The sequence below is a fragment of the Sapajus apella genome, unplaced genomic scaffold, assembly GCF_009761245.1.
Source record: "Sapajus apella isolate SASKATOON/1434 unplaced genomic scaffold, GSC_monkey_1.0 scaffold71, whole genome shotgun sequence".
NCBI classification, from domain to species: Eukaryota; Metazoa; Chordata; class Mammalia; order Primates; family Cebidae; genus Sapajus; species Sapajus apella.
The window spans coordinates 5,535,687-5,554,204 of record NW_022437011.1 but is presented as its reverse complement, the minus strand read 5'-3'; the positions used below and the strand labels follow the sequence as shown (position 1 = coordinate 5,554,204).

At 41.8% G+C, this 18,518-nt stretch overlaps 1 protein-coding gene and 1 pseudogene across 2 annotated transcripts; both read left to right on the top strand.

The window, feature by feature from the left end:
• Nucleotides 1–2,137: 2,137 nt before the first annotated feature.
• On the top strand, nt 2,138–3,534 carry LOC116531612 (annotated as a pseudogene). The gene is made up of 2 exons (XR_004260492.1): nt 2,138–2,197; nt 2,536–3,534. The product of XR_004260492.1 is annotated as a GDP-L-fucose synthase pseudogene (transcript).
• Nucleotides 3,535–14,230: 10,696 nt separating this feature from the next.
• On the top strand, nt 14,231–14,807 carry LOC116531518 (mitochondrial import receptor subunit TOM6 homolog). The gene has a single exon (XM_032250337.1). The coding sequence runs from the start codon at nt 14,251–14,253 to the stop codon at nt 14,473–14,475; it is 225 nt and encodes a 74-aa protein (XP_032106228.1). The 5' UTR covers nt 14,231–14,250; the 3' UTR covers nt 14,476–14,807.
• The last annotated feature ends 3,711 nt before the right edge of the window (nt 14,808–18,518 follow it).

Genomic DNA, 18,518 nt, shown 5'->3' with positions numbered 1-18,518 from the left:
CATCCTCCACCTTCTGAGCCTCTAAAGCTCATTATATCACTCTGTATCCCTTTGTACATTCATAGTTTAGTTCCCACTTATAAGTGAGCACATAAGGTTTTCAGTTTTCCACTCCTGTGTTACTTCACTTAGAGTAATGGCCTCCAGCTCCATCCAAGTTGCTGCAAAGGACATTATTTCATTCCTTTTAATGGCTGAATAGTATCCCATGGTGTATATATAGCACATTTTCTTTATCGGCTCTTTAGTCAATGGGCGCTTAGATCGGTTCCACATCTTCGCAATTGCAAATTGTGCTGGTATAAACATACATGTGCAAGTGTCTTTTTCATATGAATGACTTTTTCCTTTGGATACCCAGCAGTGGGATTGCTGCGTCAACTGGTAGATCCACTTTTTAGCTCTTTAAAGATGTACTTTTAGTTCTTTAAAGAATCTCCATACTGTTTTTCCATCAAGGTTGTAGTAATTTACATTCCTACCAGCAGTATATAAGCATTCCCTTTTCTCCACATCCACGCCAACATCTACTGTTTTTTAACTTTTTAAATCATGGCGATTCTTGCAGGAGTAAGGTGGTATGGTATCTCACTGTGGTTTTAATCTGCATTTTCCTAATGATTAGTGATGTTGAACATTTTTTCATATGTGTCTTGGGCATTCATATGTCTTCTTCTGAGAAATGTCTATTCATATCCTTTGCTCACTTAAAAAAATTTCAATTATTTTTGTAAATTTATTTTAAATTATTAAATAGAGATAGGGTTTCACCATGTTGGCCAGGCTGTTACCAAACTACTGGGCTGAAAGTCATCTGCCTGTCTCAGCTTCCCAAAGTGCTGCAATTACAGGCGGTCCCCACACCTGGTCACCTTTGCCACCACCAACTTTTTTTTTTTTTTGAGATGGAGTCTTGCTCTGTCTCCCAGGCTGGAGTGCAGTGGTGTGATTTCATGATCTCAGCTCACCGCAACCTCCATCTCCTGGGTTCAAGCTACTCTCCTGCCTCGGCCTCCAGAGTAGCTGGGATTACAGGTGCCGCGCCACCACACCCAGCTAATATTTTGTATTTTTGGTAGAGATGGGTTTCACCATGTTGGCCAGGGTGATCTCAAAGTCCTGATCTCAAGTGATCTGCCCGCCTCGGCCTCCCAAAGTGCTGGGATTACAGGCACGAGCCATGGTGCCTGGCCCCTTTGCCCACTTTTTAGTGGGATTATTTGTGATTTCTTTTGGTAATTGTTTTGGGTTCCTTGTAGATTCTGGATACTAGTCCTTTGTTGGCTACATAGTTTGCAAATACTTTCTCAGAGAAAAACTTTTTTTTCCTCTTTTTAAAAATTATTTATTTATAGAAACAAAGTCTCACTACATTGCTCAGGCTGGTCTCAAACTCCTGGGCTCAAGTGATCCTCCCTGCCTCACCTTCCCAAAGTGCTGGGATTACAGTCATAAACCACTGCGCCCAGCCAGTTTCCTCTTCTGTAACACAACCCAGATGCTTACATCACCTGGCCCTCTTCAAGTCATCCTGTGACAGGAAGACTTTTCTAAGAAGCCGTTTTTATATCTCAATTTTACACTTCCTTAGGACATCATCTCTCTCTTCATAAAATTGTAAGCCTTTTTTTTTTTTTTTTTTAATCCCATTCCCTATAGCAAAGGATTCCCCTTTAGCAAAGGATTCCCCTTTAAGAAGAAGAGAGGGCGTGGCAACATAGATTTCCTCTGGGATAGCCAGGGGCCCTATGCTGAATTCAAGTGGAGTCCCTCTTCTTTGTTTTCTGCTTTATTATTCTTTCTTGTTGCTGGAGTGATTAACTTAATGTGGCTACCCAGAAGCCAAAGGCAAAGTTGTTCTTCAAATTGCAAATCAAAACAGGATAGCAGTGTGAAATTTTGAATAATGGCTTTATCTGGACTAGATCTGTCACATTAGGGGAAGGGACTTTTTAATATCACTTGTGGATTCCGTTCTAACACTACACTGTCACCCCAAAGGGTCAGTACGTGGAGAAAAAAGTAAACCTATTTTATAGCCAACAGGACTCTTTTTCCAGGCAACAAATCGAAGGATTATGTAATCATTCAAACTTTTACATTGTTTTAGTACTTCCTTCTGTAAGATTACAAAGTAATGAGAGACTGGGGCCTTCATGTGGGAAAAGATAATTTGCTGTTGCTACTTCATGAATCGGTAGTAATGCTAAAAAGCAACTTACTTTAAGTTGCTTACTTTAAGTTCTGAAGAACTTAACCACCTACCACATTATGTCAGGAACAAATGAGTGTCATCTGCACATTTGTTGCAGGAGGATAATAAATTATATGATAAACACAGAGGATACATCCTTGCTATTACTCCCCATACATGTTGATTTTGCATAACCTTAGTAGCTCAGATTTTTATGAATATTGGCTCCTTTTTCCCAACAGAGGCTGGTGACCCAGGGAAGAAGAGAAATTCTAGAATAGCTGTTTAATTTTCTTCTCTCTCCTACTACCGGGCTTATTTGTTGTTTAAATACCGTATAGAGGGCGGTGAGGTGGGATGCACGTGCAGCTGACGTGGGTGAACCCCAGGGGTCCATGCGGATTCTAGTGACATGGGGCTCTGGGCTGGTGGGCAAAGCCATCCAGAAGGTGGTAGCAGATGGAGCTGGCCTTCCTGGATAGGACTGGGCGTTTGTCTCCTCCAAGGACGCCCATCTCAGGGATACAGCACTGACCCGCCCCCTGTTTGAGAACGTTCGACCCACGCACGTCATCCATCTTGCTGCAATGGTGGGGGACCTGTTTTGGAATATCAAATACAATTTGGACTTCTGGAGGAAAAATGTGCACATCAATGACAACGTCCTGCACGCGGCCTTCGAAGTGGGCGCCTGCAAGGTCTTGTCCTGCCTGTCCATTTGTATTTTTCCTGTCAAGACTACCTACCCCACAGCTGAGACCATGAGCCACAGTGGGCAGCCCCACAGCAGCAATTTTGGGTACTCGCATGCCAAGAGGATGATCGACGTGCAGAACAGGGCCTACTTCCAGCAGCATGGCTGCACGTTCACCGCTCTCATCCCCACCAACGTCTTCAGGCCCCATGACAACTTCAACATTGAGGATGGCCACGTGCTACCTGGCCTCATCCACAAGGTGCGCCTGGCCAAGAGCAGCGGCTCAGCCCTGATGGTGTGGGGTACGGGGAAGCCACGGAGGCAGTTTATATACTCGCTGGACCTGGCCTAGCTCTGTATCTGGGTCCTGTGGGAGTACAGCGAGGTGGAGCCCGTTATCCTCTCAGTGGGCGAGGAAGATGAGGTCTCCATCAGGGAGGCAGCCGAGGCGGTGGTGGAGGCTATGGACTTCCATGGGGAGGCCACCTTTGATACAACCAAGTCAGACGGGCAGTTTAAGAAGACAGCCAGTAACAGCAAGCTGAGGACATACCTGCCCGGCTTCCGGTTCACACCCTTCAAGCAGGCGGTGAAGGAGACCTGTGCTTGGTTCACTGACAACTAGGAGCAGCCCAGGAAGTGAAGCTGGAAGGCAGGAGCAGGTGCCTGCAAACCGTCAGCTGGCTGAGCGCCCTGGTCACCACCCGCCAACCTTGCTAGGAGCTGCGGGCATCACCCAGTGACCTGGGCCCATGTTCCATCCGCTCTGCGGTCCCAGGCATCCATCCAGTGGAGCCCCAGTTCATGACGGTCCTCAGGGAAACCAGGGCCTGGGCAGGCCCAGTGCTTTGCTCCCCACACAGGCCCCCAGCACTGCGCGTGCCCACTCTGATCCTGCCTCCCACTCCCTAGGAGCCAATAAAATGCATTTTCTCTCTCTCTCTCTCTCTCTCTCTCACACACACACACACACACACACACACACACAATACTGTATAGGTATTTTAGTAATAGGTGCAATTCTGGATGTTGCTTTTTAAAGGTGATAGTAGCAGTCCCACAGTAAAAGTACCCCAAGGGAAGTTTGTGATAAATTAAGTGAAAAAGCGGTCTGAAAATCGTAATTTTGAATATGTGCACAGGCAGCTTAGAAAGTTTTGCTATCATGTGGCACAAAACACATAAGTATCACCAGTTTTGGTAGTCATCAAAATATACATCACTCCTCCATGTATTTTTTCCATTTTTACAGTTTATAAAGTGTTTGTGTTTCTATATCAGATTAATTGCATTCTGTTCTGCAAGAGCTTACGCATTTTTACAGACAATACAGCAAATAAGCATGTGCCACAGATTAGGAATATGTGGAGAGGGAAATAGAAATGTGGCCAGTGCGGGCAGAAAGACCTAAATGTTGCCATACAGCCGAGCAGCTCTTAGAATTCAGTTGGTCTGCGAACAAAAAACAGTGCTTGTTACATTCCTGGCAGGTTTTGTTTAATGAAACACAGAAGTGACACAGAAAGCTTTGGCTGCATGTTGGATTTTGTTTTGTCAGTGCAAGTAATGGCATGTGGGCTTTGCCCAGCCCTGTATTTTCCCCACATTTGATGAATGAGCTAATATGCTCCTTCCAGAGAGCTTGGTTTTTGGTCATAGGCTCTGTTTTCTTTGTGGCACTTCTATTTTAATTTTATAACCTGCCAACTGCTTCTGGGATCATTGATACTAAAGGGGTAGGTTCATGGGGGTGGGTGGAAAACAGAGGGAGGATGATATCAAAGGACTCTACTGTTATGTGTTGTTTCATGTCTTATTTCCTCTGTGACCTCCTGTGAGTCCGAGGCTGAGGCCATCCCACTTGAGCAGGCAGACAGGAAAAGGCACAGGGGCATTACGGAGAGGTCAATTGTAGGGTGAGGGAGGACTTATGCCAGCGAGCATTCAGTCATTCAGGTGAGACAGTCATTCTGGTTCATAGGAGAACATGCCATTGGCCTGCGCAGGCTCGTGCTGTACCCCACCGGATATGTACAGCATGATCATGTAAGCAGTACATGGTCATGATGAACTGTTAAAAATAGCCCCCATCCCTGATTTTTTCTGGTAAGCAAAGCAATATCCCAATCACTTTTATTAATGGACCATCAGTGACACTCACTCCCCAGCGTGCTGCAGAGACTAAACAGGATGACAGTTTATGCACAGCAGTAGAACTGCCTCTTCTCTCTATGCAAGAAAGCATTAGAGAATGCAAGTGACGGAGAGGGATTAGAGGGGATAACCTCAAATCCACCCTAATTTATGACAGTGGATCTTTCATAAACGACTCTTTAGGTCGAAAGTGCAATGACCCAAGATGTTAAGAACCACTGCCTTTGAACAGTAGCTCTGAAATCAGACTTCGTACCAGTGGGTTCCTAGGGAATTTCTTTTTTCTTTTTTTTTGAGACAGAGTTTTGCTCTTGTTGCCCATGATGGAGTGCAATGGTGCTATCTTGGCTCACTGCAACCTCCACCTCCCAGGTTCAAGTGATTGTCCCATCTCAGCCTCCAGAGTAGGTGAGATTACAGGTGCCCACCACCATGCCCAGCTAATTTTTATACTTTTAGTAGAAACGGGATTTCACCATGTTGGCCAGGCTGGTCTCAAACTCCTGACCTCAGGTGATCCACCTGCCTCAGCATCCCAAAGTGCTGGAATTACAAGCATGAGCCACCATGCCCAGCTCCTAGGGAATTTTTTATAAATACAAATTACTGGGCCCCCGACCTGAAGATTCCAATTCAGTAGGCCTAGAGAGAAATTGAGTATACACACACACACACACACAATATATATATAGTAAATGCATACACACATATATATAAATTGAATGTGTGTGCATATATATAAATAAATTGAGTACATATATATGTATACACACACACACACACACACACACACACACACACATACAATTTTTTTTTTTGAAACAGGACCTTGCTGTGTTGCCCAGGCTGGAGTGGAGTGGTGCAATCTCCACTCACTGCAACTTCCTGGGTTCAAGTGATTCTTGTGCTTCAGCTCCTTGAGTAGCTTGGATTACAAATAAAAAAAAAATTTGTATTTTTAATAGAGACAGGGTTTCACCTTGTTGGCCAGGCTGGTCTCAAACTCCTGACCTCAAGTGATCTGCCCACCTGGGCCTCCCAAAATGCTAGGATTACAGGCGTGAGCCACAATGCCTGGACAATAAATATATTATTAAATATATATACTAAACTTTCCTAAGTGATTCTGCCATGCAGAATGGGAAGTACTTTCTAGAATCACTGATGTCATATACTGATGACAGCAGGCAGGACATAGGTGACCTTTCCAAAGAAGGGTAAAGACACACCCCCGTGACAATTTGGATAAGAGATCTGAGTGATAAAAGTACCGTTGAAAGGATGTCATCCCCAGTCTCCAGCATGGGTTGGGGGCAGAACACTGGAAAAAGGATGGAGTTTTCAAGCCATGTCTCCTGTGGCCTCTGTTCTGATCACAACTTTGATTGATACCAACCATCCTGCAGATCTCCCTTAGACTATGTAGGGAATTGTGTTTTATTCAAAGGACTGTGAGAAACAACATCATGACTGGGAATATGAGTTAGGAGGTGAGGTGGAGCCTGTCCTATCATTCCATTGTGAAAGCTGCAGCTATACAAAATGTGAATTCTATGTAAATACCTAGTATTTTCATTCTCATATATTGACCATAAAACTGCTATCTTGATAATTATAATAACTCATAAAAACTGAGCACTTATTTTGGACTCTCTTAAGAACTCATTTTAAACCTTTTGAGATGAGTACTCTTATTATTCCATTTTGCCAGTGATGAAGTTAAGCAAGGTACTGAGAGGTTAGCTTGCCCAAGTTACAAAGCTAGTAAATGGTAGATCAAAATTTACGTCCAGGTGATCTGGTTTCAGAAATGGCTCCACTCTACTACTACATACTGCAGATCACAGAAACATGAAGGCGGCTGTGTTAACACCATCTTTGCAACTCCATAAAGGGACCAACAGATTTTATTCTGACCAAATTTGTATGGAGGCAAAAATAAGAGTTTGAATAATTTTGGATTTGTAAATGATGTAGAATTTACAACCTTACCATTCATTTAATATCCATGAAAGATGCTGCTTTTGGAATGTTCATGGAAATTGGACAGCTTTCTAAATGCTGTTTTAAAAAGTAGGAGTCTAATTCTTTTCATTTTCTAGCATTAGTTTTGGCTCCTATAAATTCAACTCCCATTATTATTGCTTAATATAATATTTAAATACTAGAAATCATGAACAGAACTCGCTCTGACAATTTTACTAGGTTTTGCACTTTAAACAAATATTGTCTTAGGAGCAGCGAGACATTCAGTATTTTTCCTGTCATCGCCATACATATACATATTTTTTGTATTTGCGTCTCCTTTATACTCATTCTATTCTTCAAGATTGTCTTTATGAAGATACATCTGTTTAGCTTTGGTGATTAGCAGAAACATTAGCAGACCTACTGTTTCAGAGCATAAATAATTAATGGATGTTCCTTATTAATTTCTTTTGAGACTGACTCTTGTTAGACTACAGTTAGATGTATTTCTTGAATTAAGAACAGATATAAGGAGCGCGGACCCTCTGCCTATTTTGAAAATAGGCCATTTACTTTTGAGGGAAAATTAGGACGTCTGAGTCCATCAGTGACAATAAAAGAAAACCCGTTTTAATGAGATGCAACACATGTCTTTTGTTTGCGAAGGGCCTTACATCTCAAGGTGTCTGTTCTATGATTTGTTTCTCTAATTCTCTACACAAACTTGCCTTTTAATCAAACAGATTCAAAACACCAGGCCCCTGCGTATTCCTGCACCTGACCTCATTCCTTCCTTTGCTTTGTAAAACAGCCCCATTTCATTGCCTGCTAGGAGTCCCCTCTGAGTTGAGACACGTACAATGGAACCTTTGCCCTGGTTTAGTTTTTAGTTTCCACCCTTACTATTTATTAATATACATCCCTTTTAAATAATCTGTTCACAATTAATGGACAGACAATAAAAATATAGGTCCTGAGGCAAATAGTCCAGTGAAATACTTCCCTGAAGGCTTTAGTGTAATTAATAGTTCGGTTTTCTTCTAAGAAAAAAAATCAAATGCACATCGGTGTTTGTCTAGTTCCGACACATAGTGTAGGTAAAGCTTACCTGTCAAATATCAACAGAACATCTCCTTTGTCTTCTCAGGGATCTCAAGAAAATTGTTCGGCCTAGCCCTAAACTGGGCTACACTTCACCCAAACAAAGGCAAACTGTGGTTGGTTTAAAAACAAAACAACAGGCCGGGCGCGGTGGCTCAAGCCTGTAATCCCAGCACTTTGGGAGGCCGAGGCGGGTGGATCACGAGGTCAAGAGATCGAGACCATCCTGGTCAACATGGTGAAACCCCGTCTCTACTAAAAATACAAAAAATTAGCTGGGCATGGTGGCGCGTGCCTGTAATCCCAGCTACTCAGGAGGCTGAGGCAGGAGAATTGCCTGAACCCAGGAGGCGGAGGTTGCGGTGAGCCGAGATCGTGCCATTGCACTCCAGCCTGGGTAACAAGAGTGAAACTCCGTCTCAAAAAACAAAACAAAACAAAACAAAAAACAAAACAAAACAAAACAAAAAACAAAAAACAACTAGTGGAATAAGTTTATTATACAGAGGTGGGTGCCTCAAAGGTAGTGCTGAAGTATCATATCTCCCAAATGGCTGTGCTAAAACTCTAAGTAATGGCAACCATGGCAGGAAAGAGAAGCTGTATTTCCTAGAAGTTTTCTTAGGCATGCTGACTCCTGAAGATTTATCCCAAGGTAATAATACCAGGTATTAATGAGAAATGGTGCTGTCATCCTGAAGGACCAGCAATATCAAATTGATTAAATAAATTATAAGATAGCAATATGATTGAATAGACCCCACCCAGTATGAAGAATATTGACATAATAGAAATAGCTGTTTTGCGGGCAGGCCAGGCATAATGCTAAGTGTTAAATGGTGATTTGAAAGAATGTTTTTTTAGAAGCCTCATTTAGTTTTATAATGATCCCTAAGATACATATTATTAGGCCCATTTTACAGATAAGAAAACCTAAAGCACAGAGAGGTTAAGTGATTTGTCCAGAATCACATAGTGAAGAAATGGCAGAACGGGGCTATGAATCCAGGTAACATAAAAATTTAAAAATTGTCTGAATGGATTCTTAAAGGAGAAAAGGACATTATAAAACTGATTTTCCAGCAAAGTCTCATTTTAAATTTGAAAAAGATAGTTTTTCTTTTACTAGTGATTATGTGTCATATTTGCGTTTTTAAAATTTTAAAAATTACTTTTATATTTGAGATAAAATTGGGCCGTATTTGATATAAAACATTTTGGCTATTTATAGGTCTACACTACGAAGCCTAATTGGTGTCTACTTAATGACATCAGGATGACATTGCTTCCCTTGAGATTGCTGTCTAAATTCAGTAAAGAGCAGACAACTTGTAAAAAAGAAACCTCTAGAAAAAAATATATAAAGCCCTAGTTTGCTGTTAAGTTTGGTTTGACTGTAATTTAGAACTGATGCATAAAGAAAAATCTAGGCAATAACTCTTAGATGTCTAACCAACTGCATTGTACCCTGCAGACAGTGGCAGGGAGCCTGCCCGGCAAGAGTTAGATGAAGGTACACAATAGGAAAAGTGCGCACTAGTGCATTCACAACTCAATCTCAATATTGGTTTCCTTAATAAATGGAGCCATAAAGTTGTATTGAAGTGAATATACATTATTAGTATCGCTTACCATGTTTATGATCCACTCCACATCAAAGTGACATAAAAAGCAGAGTTAGTACCAATTAATATCCAATTGCTCATCAAACTTTAATTTGTATTTGCTTTCCCCTGATTGATACATCTTTTATAACTGAAAAGCTCCATCTCTTTATAACATATGCTATCATTCAAGGCCACTTGTTTTAATCACTCTGCAAACCAGCATGAAATTGTCTAATAATTCACCCAGGTTTTGTCACAAGTGCCTGAAGTTACAGCAGTCTTTTAAAAGGAGCAGTGATCTTGCTCAGAATGTTTGAAATTATTAAAACAGCAGATCAAATCCTTGGCTAGACAGCAACCTTTTTTTTTTTTTTTTTCTTTTGAGATGGAGTCTCACTCTGTAGCCCAGGATGAAGTACAGTGGCATGATCTCAGCTCACTGCAACCTCTGCCTCCCAGGTTCAAGTGATGATCCTGCCTCAGCCTCCCGAGTAGCTGGGGCAACAGGCACATGCCACCACATCCAGCTGATTTTTGTTATTTTTTTTTTAGTAGAGACAGGGTTTCACCATGTTGGCTGGGCTGGCCTTGAACTCCTGACTCGAGGTGATATGCCTGCCTTGGCATCCCAAACTGCTGGGATTACAGATGTGAGCCACTGCGTCTGGCCAAAAGCAATCTTGTCTGATTGATTAATTGAATGGTTATTTTTCAGAGGCATGAGGTTTAATTATTTTTACATTCACTGGTTTGGAGCACAGTTGCAGAATAGAATTAATAGTATGTTTTGGAGGAAGGTTGCAATTGAGAAGTGTCACCTGTCAGCTTGGCCCAGCGATAGCATATTTGAATGGTTACTCATCCACAGCCAGTGCTAATTTGGATTGGACATATGGTGAAACCAGCAAACACAAGTACTGTTATCTTTCATGTTACCCTTTAATAGGCCTTCCACAAATAGTGAATTCAGAATCATCCAAGAGTCTTTATTTTGTCTGGCTGTTGCAAAGGCTTTGGAGTCATCCAAGGCATCAGACGGAATTCTCAGCACGCAGGAGGGACCTACAAGACCCTGGACCTTCCCTCTGCACCAGAGTCAAGCAAACGGCCTGGATGACTTAGCCATCCAGGCCATTTCAATTTTAAAGGCTCCTAATATTTACATATAATTTTTAAAAAAATATAAGATGGAACTATGAAACTGGCATATTTTAAATCCTCACCTTAAATAATGTAAATGCTATTTGCATTAAAAAAAAAAAAAGAAGGAAGACAAGTGAAGAGGGAAAAGAATAAGAATTCCAATGACTTTAAGTATAACCTAATTTAGAGAAAAATCTCAACTATCTAAAGGTCTGGGCCCAAAGAACCTGTCAGCCAACCTTTGTGGTAGGTCCCAAGCCCTATCGAGCCTTGTCTGGAAGGACAGAGGCTGGGCAAATGCCTACGTTCAGTGGGGTGAAAGTGGGTTTAGGGTAGTGTCTGGTCCTTTGAACTATTTTAACAAGTAGGTTAAACCATCTGAAAGTGTGGTTTCTTCGCTGAAACGGTAATGCAGAAGGATTTGGGTGAAGGTTACAATCCCAGTGCCCCTTTTACCTTTCCATCCTACTGTTGGTGTCGGGGTGAGAGTATCTTGTGGGAGCAAATAGGCAAACCAAGAGCATCCAAGCCAAGCTGAAGGCATCCCTCACTCTCCCAGCTAGGAAGCAATGGTACAGTGGTGAGAACATAAATCCTAGAGGCCTGCTTTCAAGTCCTGGCTCTGCACCCTCCTAGCTGTGAGAAATTGGCCATGTTACCAAACTTCTGAGCCTCGGTTTTTTTTAGCTATAAACAGAGGATAGTAATGACACCCTCCTCCCCATAGGATTGTTATGAGGATTAAACAAGATCACCCTCTGAAAGCACTGGGCATAGTGCCTGGCGTAGCATAAATGTTCAATAAGTATCACTAGTTATTATTACAAAATGATTACTGGCTGAGCTCAAGCTTACGGAGCCAGGAATGTGGATGTGTGGGAAGTTGCACTTTCTTTTCTATTCAAATAGCCATTATCAGCCAGAAGGATTATGTTATCCAGGAAAATCCAAAAGATAGCACCCACTTTATTTTTTAAATCATGAAATATTCCAGACTCCTATAAAGTTTAGAAGAGAATATAACAAAACACCAAAGGTACCCACCCATCACTCAAGAAATGAAACATTTTATGAGCCATAAAACGCTATGCGGTTATTAAAATGAATGAACCAGAGCCACGTGGATAAATCATAATGTTGATCAAAAAGAGCAAGTGGCAACGGAATGCATATAATGTGAGGCCATTTATATCAAGTTTATAAACATGCACAGTGATGTTATGTATAAATTGTTCAGTGATGCATGCACAGGTAGTAAAAGCATCAAGACGTGCAGGAGAATGATAAGCAATGCCAGTCTTAGGAAAGCTTTGAAGGATGGGAGCCCTTCAATTCTCAGGTGTCCTGGCTTTGTTCTCAGCAGGGCCTAGGTCAGGGGCTCCCCTCCCTGCTGTCTTTACACAGATGTTAGCCCCTGTGGAGGCAGAACTCCAGGCAAGCGGTGTTAAATACACTGAAAGCAAAATTCTCCCTTTGAATGTACTCGCTCCCATTAAAGTCCAGGGGCGCTCTCTCTGCAGGCCTCAGTCTCTTTTTGACGCCGCGATGCCTCCTGCACATCATGACATGACATATTCAACCTGAATTCTGAAGGTTGGATGTAACATAAAAGCAGCCAACCAACAGCATAAATGTATATGAAATGAAATCAATAGAAAGTGTGTTTTTTCCCTCTATTGAAGCCAGTCCTGGGAGGGTACATCACAGGAGCTAGGACAGTGCTAGAGAGATACTAACAGCAGGCAGGAGGCAGGAAGGGTGTGAGCAGAGGTCGGGGGAGCTGTGGGGGAGGGAGTCAGCGTTCACATTCACTGTGTGAACCGGGGCTTAGTGAGAAATGTCTTTGCTTTCCCCTCATCACTTAAAAAACCATCAATTATCGCTGCTTATGTAATAAAATAGAGATTTCTACTTTGTTCATTTCATTTTAGCTTGAGAGGTCACGGCAAAAAGGAACGAGTTCTGAGATTGCATTGATTTCTGTCGCAAGAGGTTGATAGCAGATTATGAGTTCATGATAAGATTAAAAACTGAAATCAGGCAAAGGAGAAACAGTTTTGTTCATGCATTTTTTTCCCTGCTAACTTCACAGTGGTATATTTGTATCTCATAATAATAAAATTCCAGGCATTGCAATGAGTCCTTTGCGTCGGTGACTTCATTTATCTCTCATGATAGACCTGCTAGGTAGTATTAGTGTTTACGTGAAACCAGAGCTACACTGTAAGCCAGGATTGAACTCAGGGAGCCTGACTCCAAAGTCTATGCTCTATCTATCACCATACAATATGCCTGCCCTGACTCAAATTCATGCTGTGAATAAATGTTCTTCGTTTACTAACAAAATAATATTCGAACTGTGCAGAAACTTTGCCACAAAGCTCTATTGCTGGCAGGACTTTGAGAATGATCTAACATGGCCCTTTCTATCTGAAAGCTTGTATTATAGGCGATAGTGTGGTCAGGTAGTTGAACAGGGGACCTCTTCTCTAATCCGCTTTCTTGTTCTAAAATTGCTACAGAGGTCAAATTGATGCCTCTTTCTTGCCTCTTGGCACCACCTCTCATAACTATCCTCTCTCCTCGCAGGGCTGACCTCTGCACCTCCTTATATTACCCGTCCATCTCCGGTCTCAGGTGACTGGACTGGAGGTGAACACCTAACCTTGGGGAAAGCAATCATTCGTGGGTAGAATCAGCCAGACTGTCTTCTAGGAATCTGGACAAAGAAAGAGAGAATGGAGAAATAATGCTGTCTTCTTTCTTAATCAGAGTGATGCTGTTCAGAAATTCCTGAAGTCGTCAGCTTCGTAATTAACATCCTACAGACCTGCTCTGTCGATTCTCAGCCTAGAGCAGTTTGTATATGTTGCCCCCTCTTTGCTTCTTTTATCCCCTTCTCTCTTTTCAGAACTCTTTCCTTGGGGGTCACTAAAACTTTTGCTACTATATTCTCATTGCTTTGGGGGATGTTTTGCAGGATTCCAGCTTATTTTACATTAGTTACACTTCAGAATGTTTTCCTTCTTATAGCAGATAATCCTAGTGGGAACTCATCTTAATCTCAAAAGTATGCTATTTTTGGAGTTGGGTATTATAATATATATGTTGATTTGCATTCAATACATTTTCAGTGAATAATAGATGTTTTCTGACCTCTTGTCATCGGCCTCCAGGCACACATTTGTAAAATGCACATGGAGTTACCCAGTGTCATCTTGTGACTTTGCAGTGAATCCAAGGGCTGCATGGGAAAGTAGTCCATAAATGGGGCTTAGTACCTCTTTGGGTTCCTTGGTTGTGACAATAGAAACTAAGTCTAACTTAAACAAAAAAAATTTTTTTAGAAATATAGAGTAGCGGAAGTTCGTGCGAAGCTTTCTATTATGGCTTCCAGCGGGGTCCCGGTGAGCGCTGCCGGCTCGGCTAATGAAACCCCCGAAATACCTGACAACGTGGGAGATTGGCTTCGGGGCGTCTACCGCTTTGCCACTGATAGGAATGACTTCCGGAGGAACTTGATCCTCAATTTGGGACTCTTTGCTGCGGGAGTTTGGCTGGCCAGGAACTTGAGTGACATTGACCTCATGGCACCTCAGCCAGGGGTGTAGCCAAGTAGACAAATGGAATCCTGTGCTGAACCTGAACCTTCCAAAAAACAACCTACAATCTGTGACCATCACAAGATGTGCCCTGATGGCAGCTGAAGTTTGATTCAGATGGGCACTTTCCTTTTCCTTATCCCTGCCTAGTTTCCTTTTGTTCCTTGAGTCCACGCAGAATTCCATTCTCTGATCAGCAGACAAGTTTAAGCTAAAGTATTGCCTCTGTTCTGTAAAGTTCTGTACAAAGTTCCTTAACTTCTCCAGGGGGTGATCTTTGTTCTTGTCCTGAGAAATAACAATGCTGTTTTAACAAACATTTGAAATAAATACTGCACACACACACACACACACACACAAAAAAAAAGAAATATAGAGTAGCTTACAGAATTTAAGAAAGGCTGAAAATCTCAAAGAACAACAGAAAACAGACAGTTCTGAGGGAGCAGGAATAAAGGAACTGTATTTTCTTTCCTTTTTTTTTTTTTGACATGAAGTCTCGCTCTGTCGCCTAGGCTGGAGTACAGCGGCATGTTATTGGCTCACTGCAACCTCTGCCTCCCGAGTTCAATCGATTCTTCTGCCTCAGCCTCCCGAGTAGCTGGGACTACAGGTGCACACTGCCACACCTGGCTAATTTTTGTATTTTTTGTAGAGATAGGGTTTCGCCATGTTGCCCAGGCTAGTCTCAAACCCCTGGCCTCAAGTGATCCACCCACCCCAGCTTCCCAAAATGCTGGGATTACAGGTGTGAGCCACCACGCTCGACCGGGACTGTACTTTCAGGTTAAACTCCTGTGGCCCTTGTCAGTGCACTCAAGATCCTGTTTCTATGTAGAGAACATGAACCTGGCCTATGTCAAACCATCAGCCAGAAGAGGGTAGGACTCTTGATTGACAGGCTCACCGAAATTGCTTCCACTCAGAAAGGGCTGGTTCCCCAAAGCAGAAGTGGAGTGCATACCAGTAGAAGGGATCAGATTAAAAGCAGCTATTTATGCTATCCTTTCAGTATTTTATTTGGTCTCTCCCCAAGAGTGGAATGAGCAAGCCGTCTATGAGAGCCACCATATCTATAGGCTTGTTATTGTCATGGTCATGGATGGAGACCCCCATGTGACTTCACATTACTTAACGCAATTGGCTTGTACTTGAATACGCAGGCCTGGTGTTCTGACGTGAGAACGTGAGACTTCATGGTGCTGGGTGTTGGGTTGCCTACTGCTACTAGCATATGAAGAGGAAATGAGTATTTAGATGCTCTGTCTCACCTTCAATGAGGTCTGTGGTTGGAACTAAAATCTGCAGCATCTGCAGAGAAGGAGAACTTGATCGGTAGTAGCCATTAGAGACAGAGTTTTCTAAGATGTTATACAAAAGTCAGTAATGGTTCCTAACCAGGTCTCTGAACATGTCTATTTCAAGTCAGGAAATGCTTGCTCCTCTTGATTTACTTACTTCTTTTCAGTGAAAACAAATATTTCATATTACTCAGTTTTGGAGCATGTCCATATATATAATATAAAAGCTTCCCGGTTTATTTTCTATTTAGGTTCACAAAGATCATTGTCCTCTAAAATATTCATCACTTACTTTAAAATAACTTTTAGCACTCAAGTAATTCACTTGCACTCAAGTAATTCATTTAGCACTCAAGTGTTCATTGTAGAAAAATTGGAAAATAGAGATAGGCCAAAGGAAGAAACTGAAAATCCGCAGACAACCACCTGAAATGTTTTGTCTGTATCTCTCTAGACTTTTTTACTATGTTAATGCATTACATATATATGTGCTCACAGTTTTCAAAAATGATTGTATTGCTTTCATTATCTTTTCATTCAACAATAAGTTATAATCCTTCCTTAATTATAAACAGGTATTTCTCGTACCTTGTTTTCATACTTCCAATGAGCCTCATATTTTAATATGAAAATATTAATATGTAATTAATTAATATAAAGCATTATGATTATTTGGTCATTGTGGAGACAGGGAAGAGACAATTTGCTCTTTTTTTTTTTTTGAGACTGAATCTCGCTCTATTGCCCAGGCTGGAGTGCAGTGGCACCATCTCAGCTCACTGCAGTCTCTGCCTCCTGGGTTCAAGTGATTCTCCTGCCTCAGCCTCCCAAGTAACTGGGATTACAAGCTCCTGCCACCATGCCTGGCTAATTTTTGTATTTTTAGTAGGGATGGGGGCTTCACCATGTTGGCCAGGCTGGTCTCAAACTTTTGACCTCAAGTCTCCACCTGCTTTGGTCTCCCAAAGTGCTTGGATTACAGGCATGAGCCACGGCGCCTGGCTTGCCCATTTCTTATATATAACCATTAAACTTAGATTTCTCCAAAGCAAATGATACAACAAAACCTCCGATACAATGGTGATTAAAAAAAAATAAATGAATTGCCTTGGGCAATAAAGTTTCCCTTATAGATGCCCATTTGTGTTAAAAATCTTCAAGCACTTGGTTGTATTCTTTATGTGGAAGAATCTAGCATTCTTGTCTCCATTTTACTGCTGAGAAAAAGGAGACAGGCAGCACTGAGGCCATCGGAGAAGTCATTGCCAGAGCCCAAAGAGAACTTGAAGTTGTAATGGCCCAGTCCTCTAATCAAACCACAAAGCCACACTGCTTCCCTTTTCCGCTGCTTCAGGGCTGAGCTTGAAACGGAAAGTGCTGCGTCTCACTGAGGGCTGAATGGTGATTTGCCATTCACGGTCCAGGTTGCTCTACAGAGAGGCACAGACTCCCCAGCTCTCAATTGCGGGTGAAAGCTTGTTATCATGTGCAAGACCCATTGATCTGTTTCAACAATGACTCCTGAATTATATGGCACCTAAATGTTTGCTGCCAGAGAGATCTATACTGTGGATAGATGATGGGTACTTACGGGAAACTATTGCCTGACAGATGAGTTTTGCTGTTTTGTCTCAATGAAATATCCCTGAGCAGTTGGAGATCTCTTCCTCCCAACTCTTTCTCTCATGTCTAGTATAATGTATTGTGCTAGCAAATAGTGAAAGAAAGTGACTTTCCATTGTCTTAACATTTAAAGAAAAGTTATATTGGTTGTGAGTACAATGAGGCAGAAGCTTTTCTGAGAACGATTTGTCAATTCATAAAAAGAAAGAAGAAAGAAGGAATGAAAGAAAGAAAGAGAGAAAGGAATTTGAAAATGTGCACACCCATTTACCCAGCAATTGTGCTTTGAGCAATCTATCCAAAGCAAATAACAGTGGAAGAGTGCAAATACTGAATTACAAAAGGTCTTCTCTTTAGTGTTATTTACTGTTGTAAAAAAATGGAAACAATTTCAACTTTGAATGATAGATTGGTTAAATGAATTATGATTTGACTATATAATGATCTTATATGCTGTCCTTAAAAAGAATGTAGGCCCGGCGCAGTGGCTTATGCCTGTAATCCCAGCACTTTGAGAGGCCTAAGTGGGTGGATCGCCTGAGGTCAAGAGTTTGAGACTAGCCTGGCCAACATGGTGAAACTCCATTTCTACTAAAAATACAAAAATTAGGTGGGTATGGTGGCACACGCCTGTAATCCCAGCTACTCAGGAGACTAAGGCAGGAGAATCACTTGAACCCGGGAGATGGAGGTTGCAGTGAGCCAAGATCGTGTTACTGCAAGCCAGAGAGAGACTCCATCTCAAAAAAAAAAAAAAAAAAAGAAAAAGAAAAAAAAGAAAAAAAAAAAGAAAAGAATAGAAAAAGAATGTGTATTAGAGTTTATAACCACAAGGAAAGTTGTTTATGATATAATGTTAAGTTAAAAAAAAAGCAAGTTGTGAAACAATCTGGGTTCGATATGCTTGTAAAAATAATACATACATGCACATTCTCACCCTCACACACATGCACAAGAACACAGACCGCTGGTCCTGCCTGCCTCTCTTACTGTGTCTCCAGTCATTGGCCCCCTTGATTCTTCTTTCAATGACTCCCCTCATCACAGGTCCATTGCCCAAGAAGTTCCCTTTGTCTGAAACACCTTCCTTCTCCCTTTAGTGACACATCCTTCAGATGTCAGCTCAAG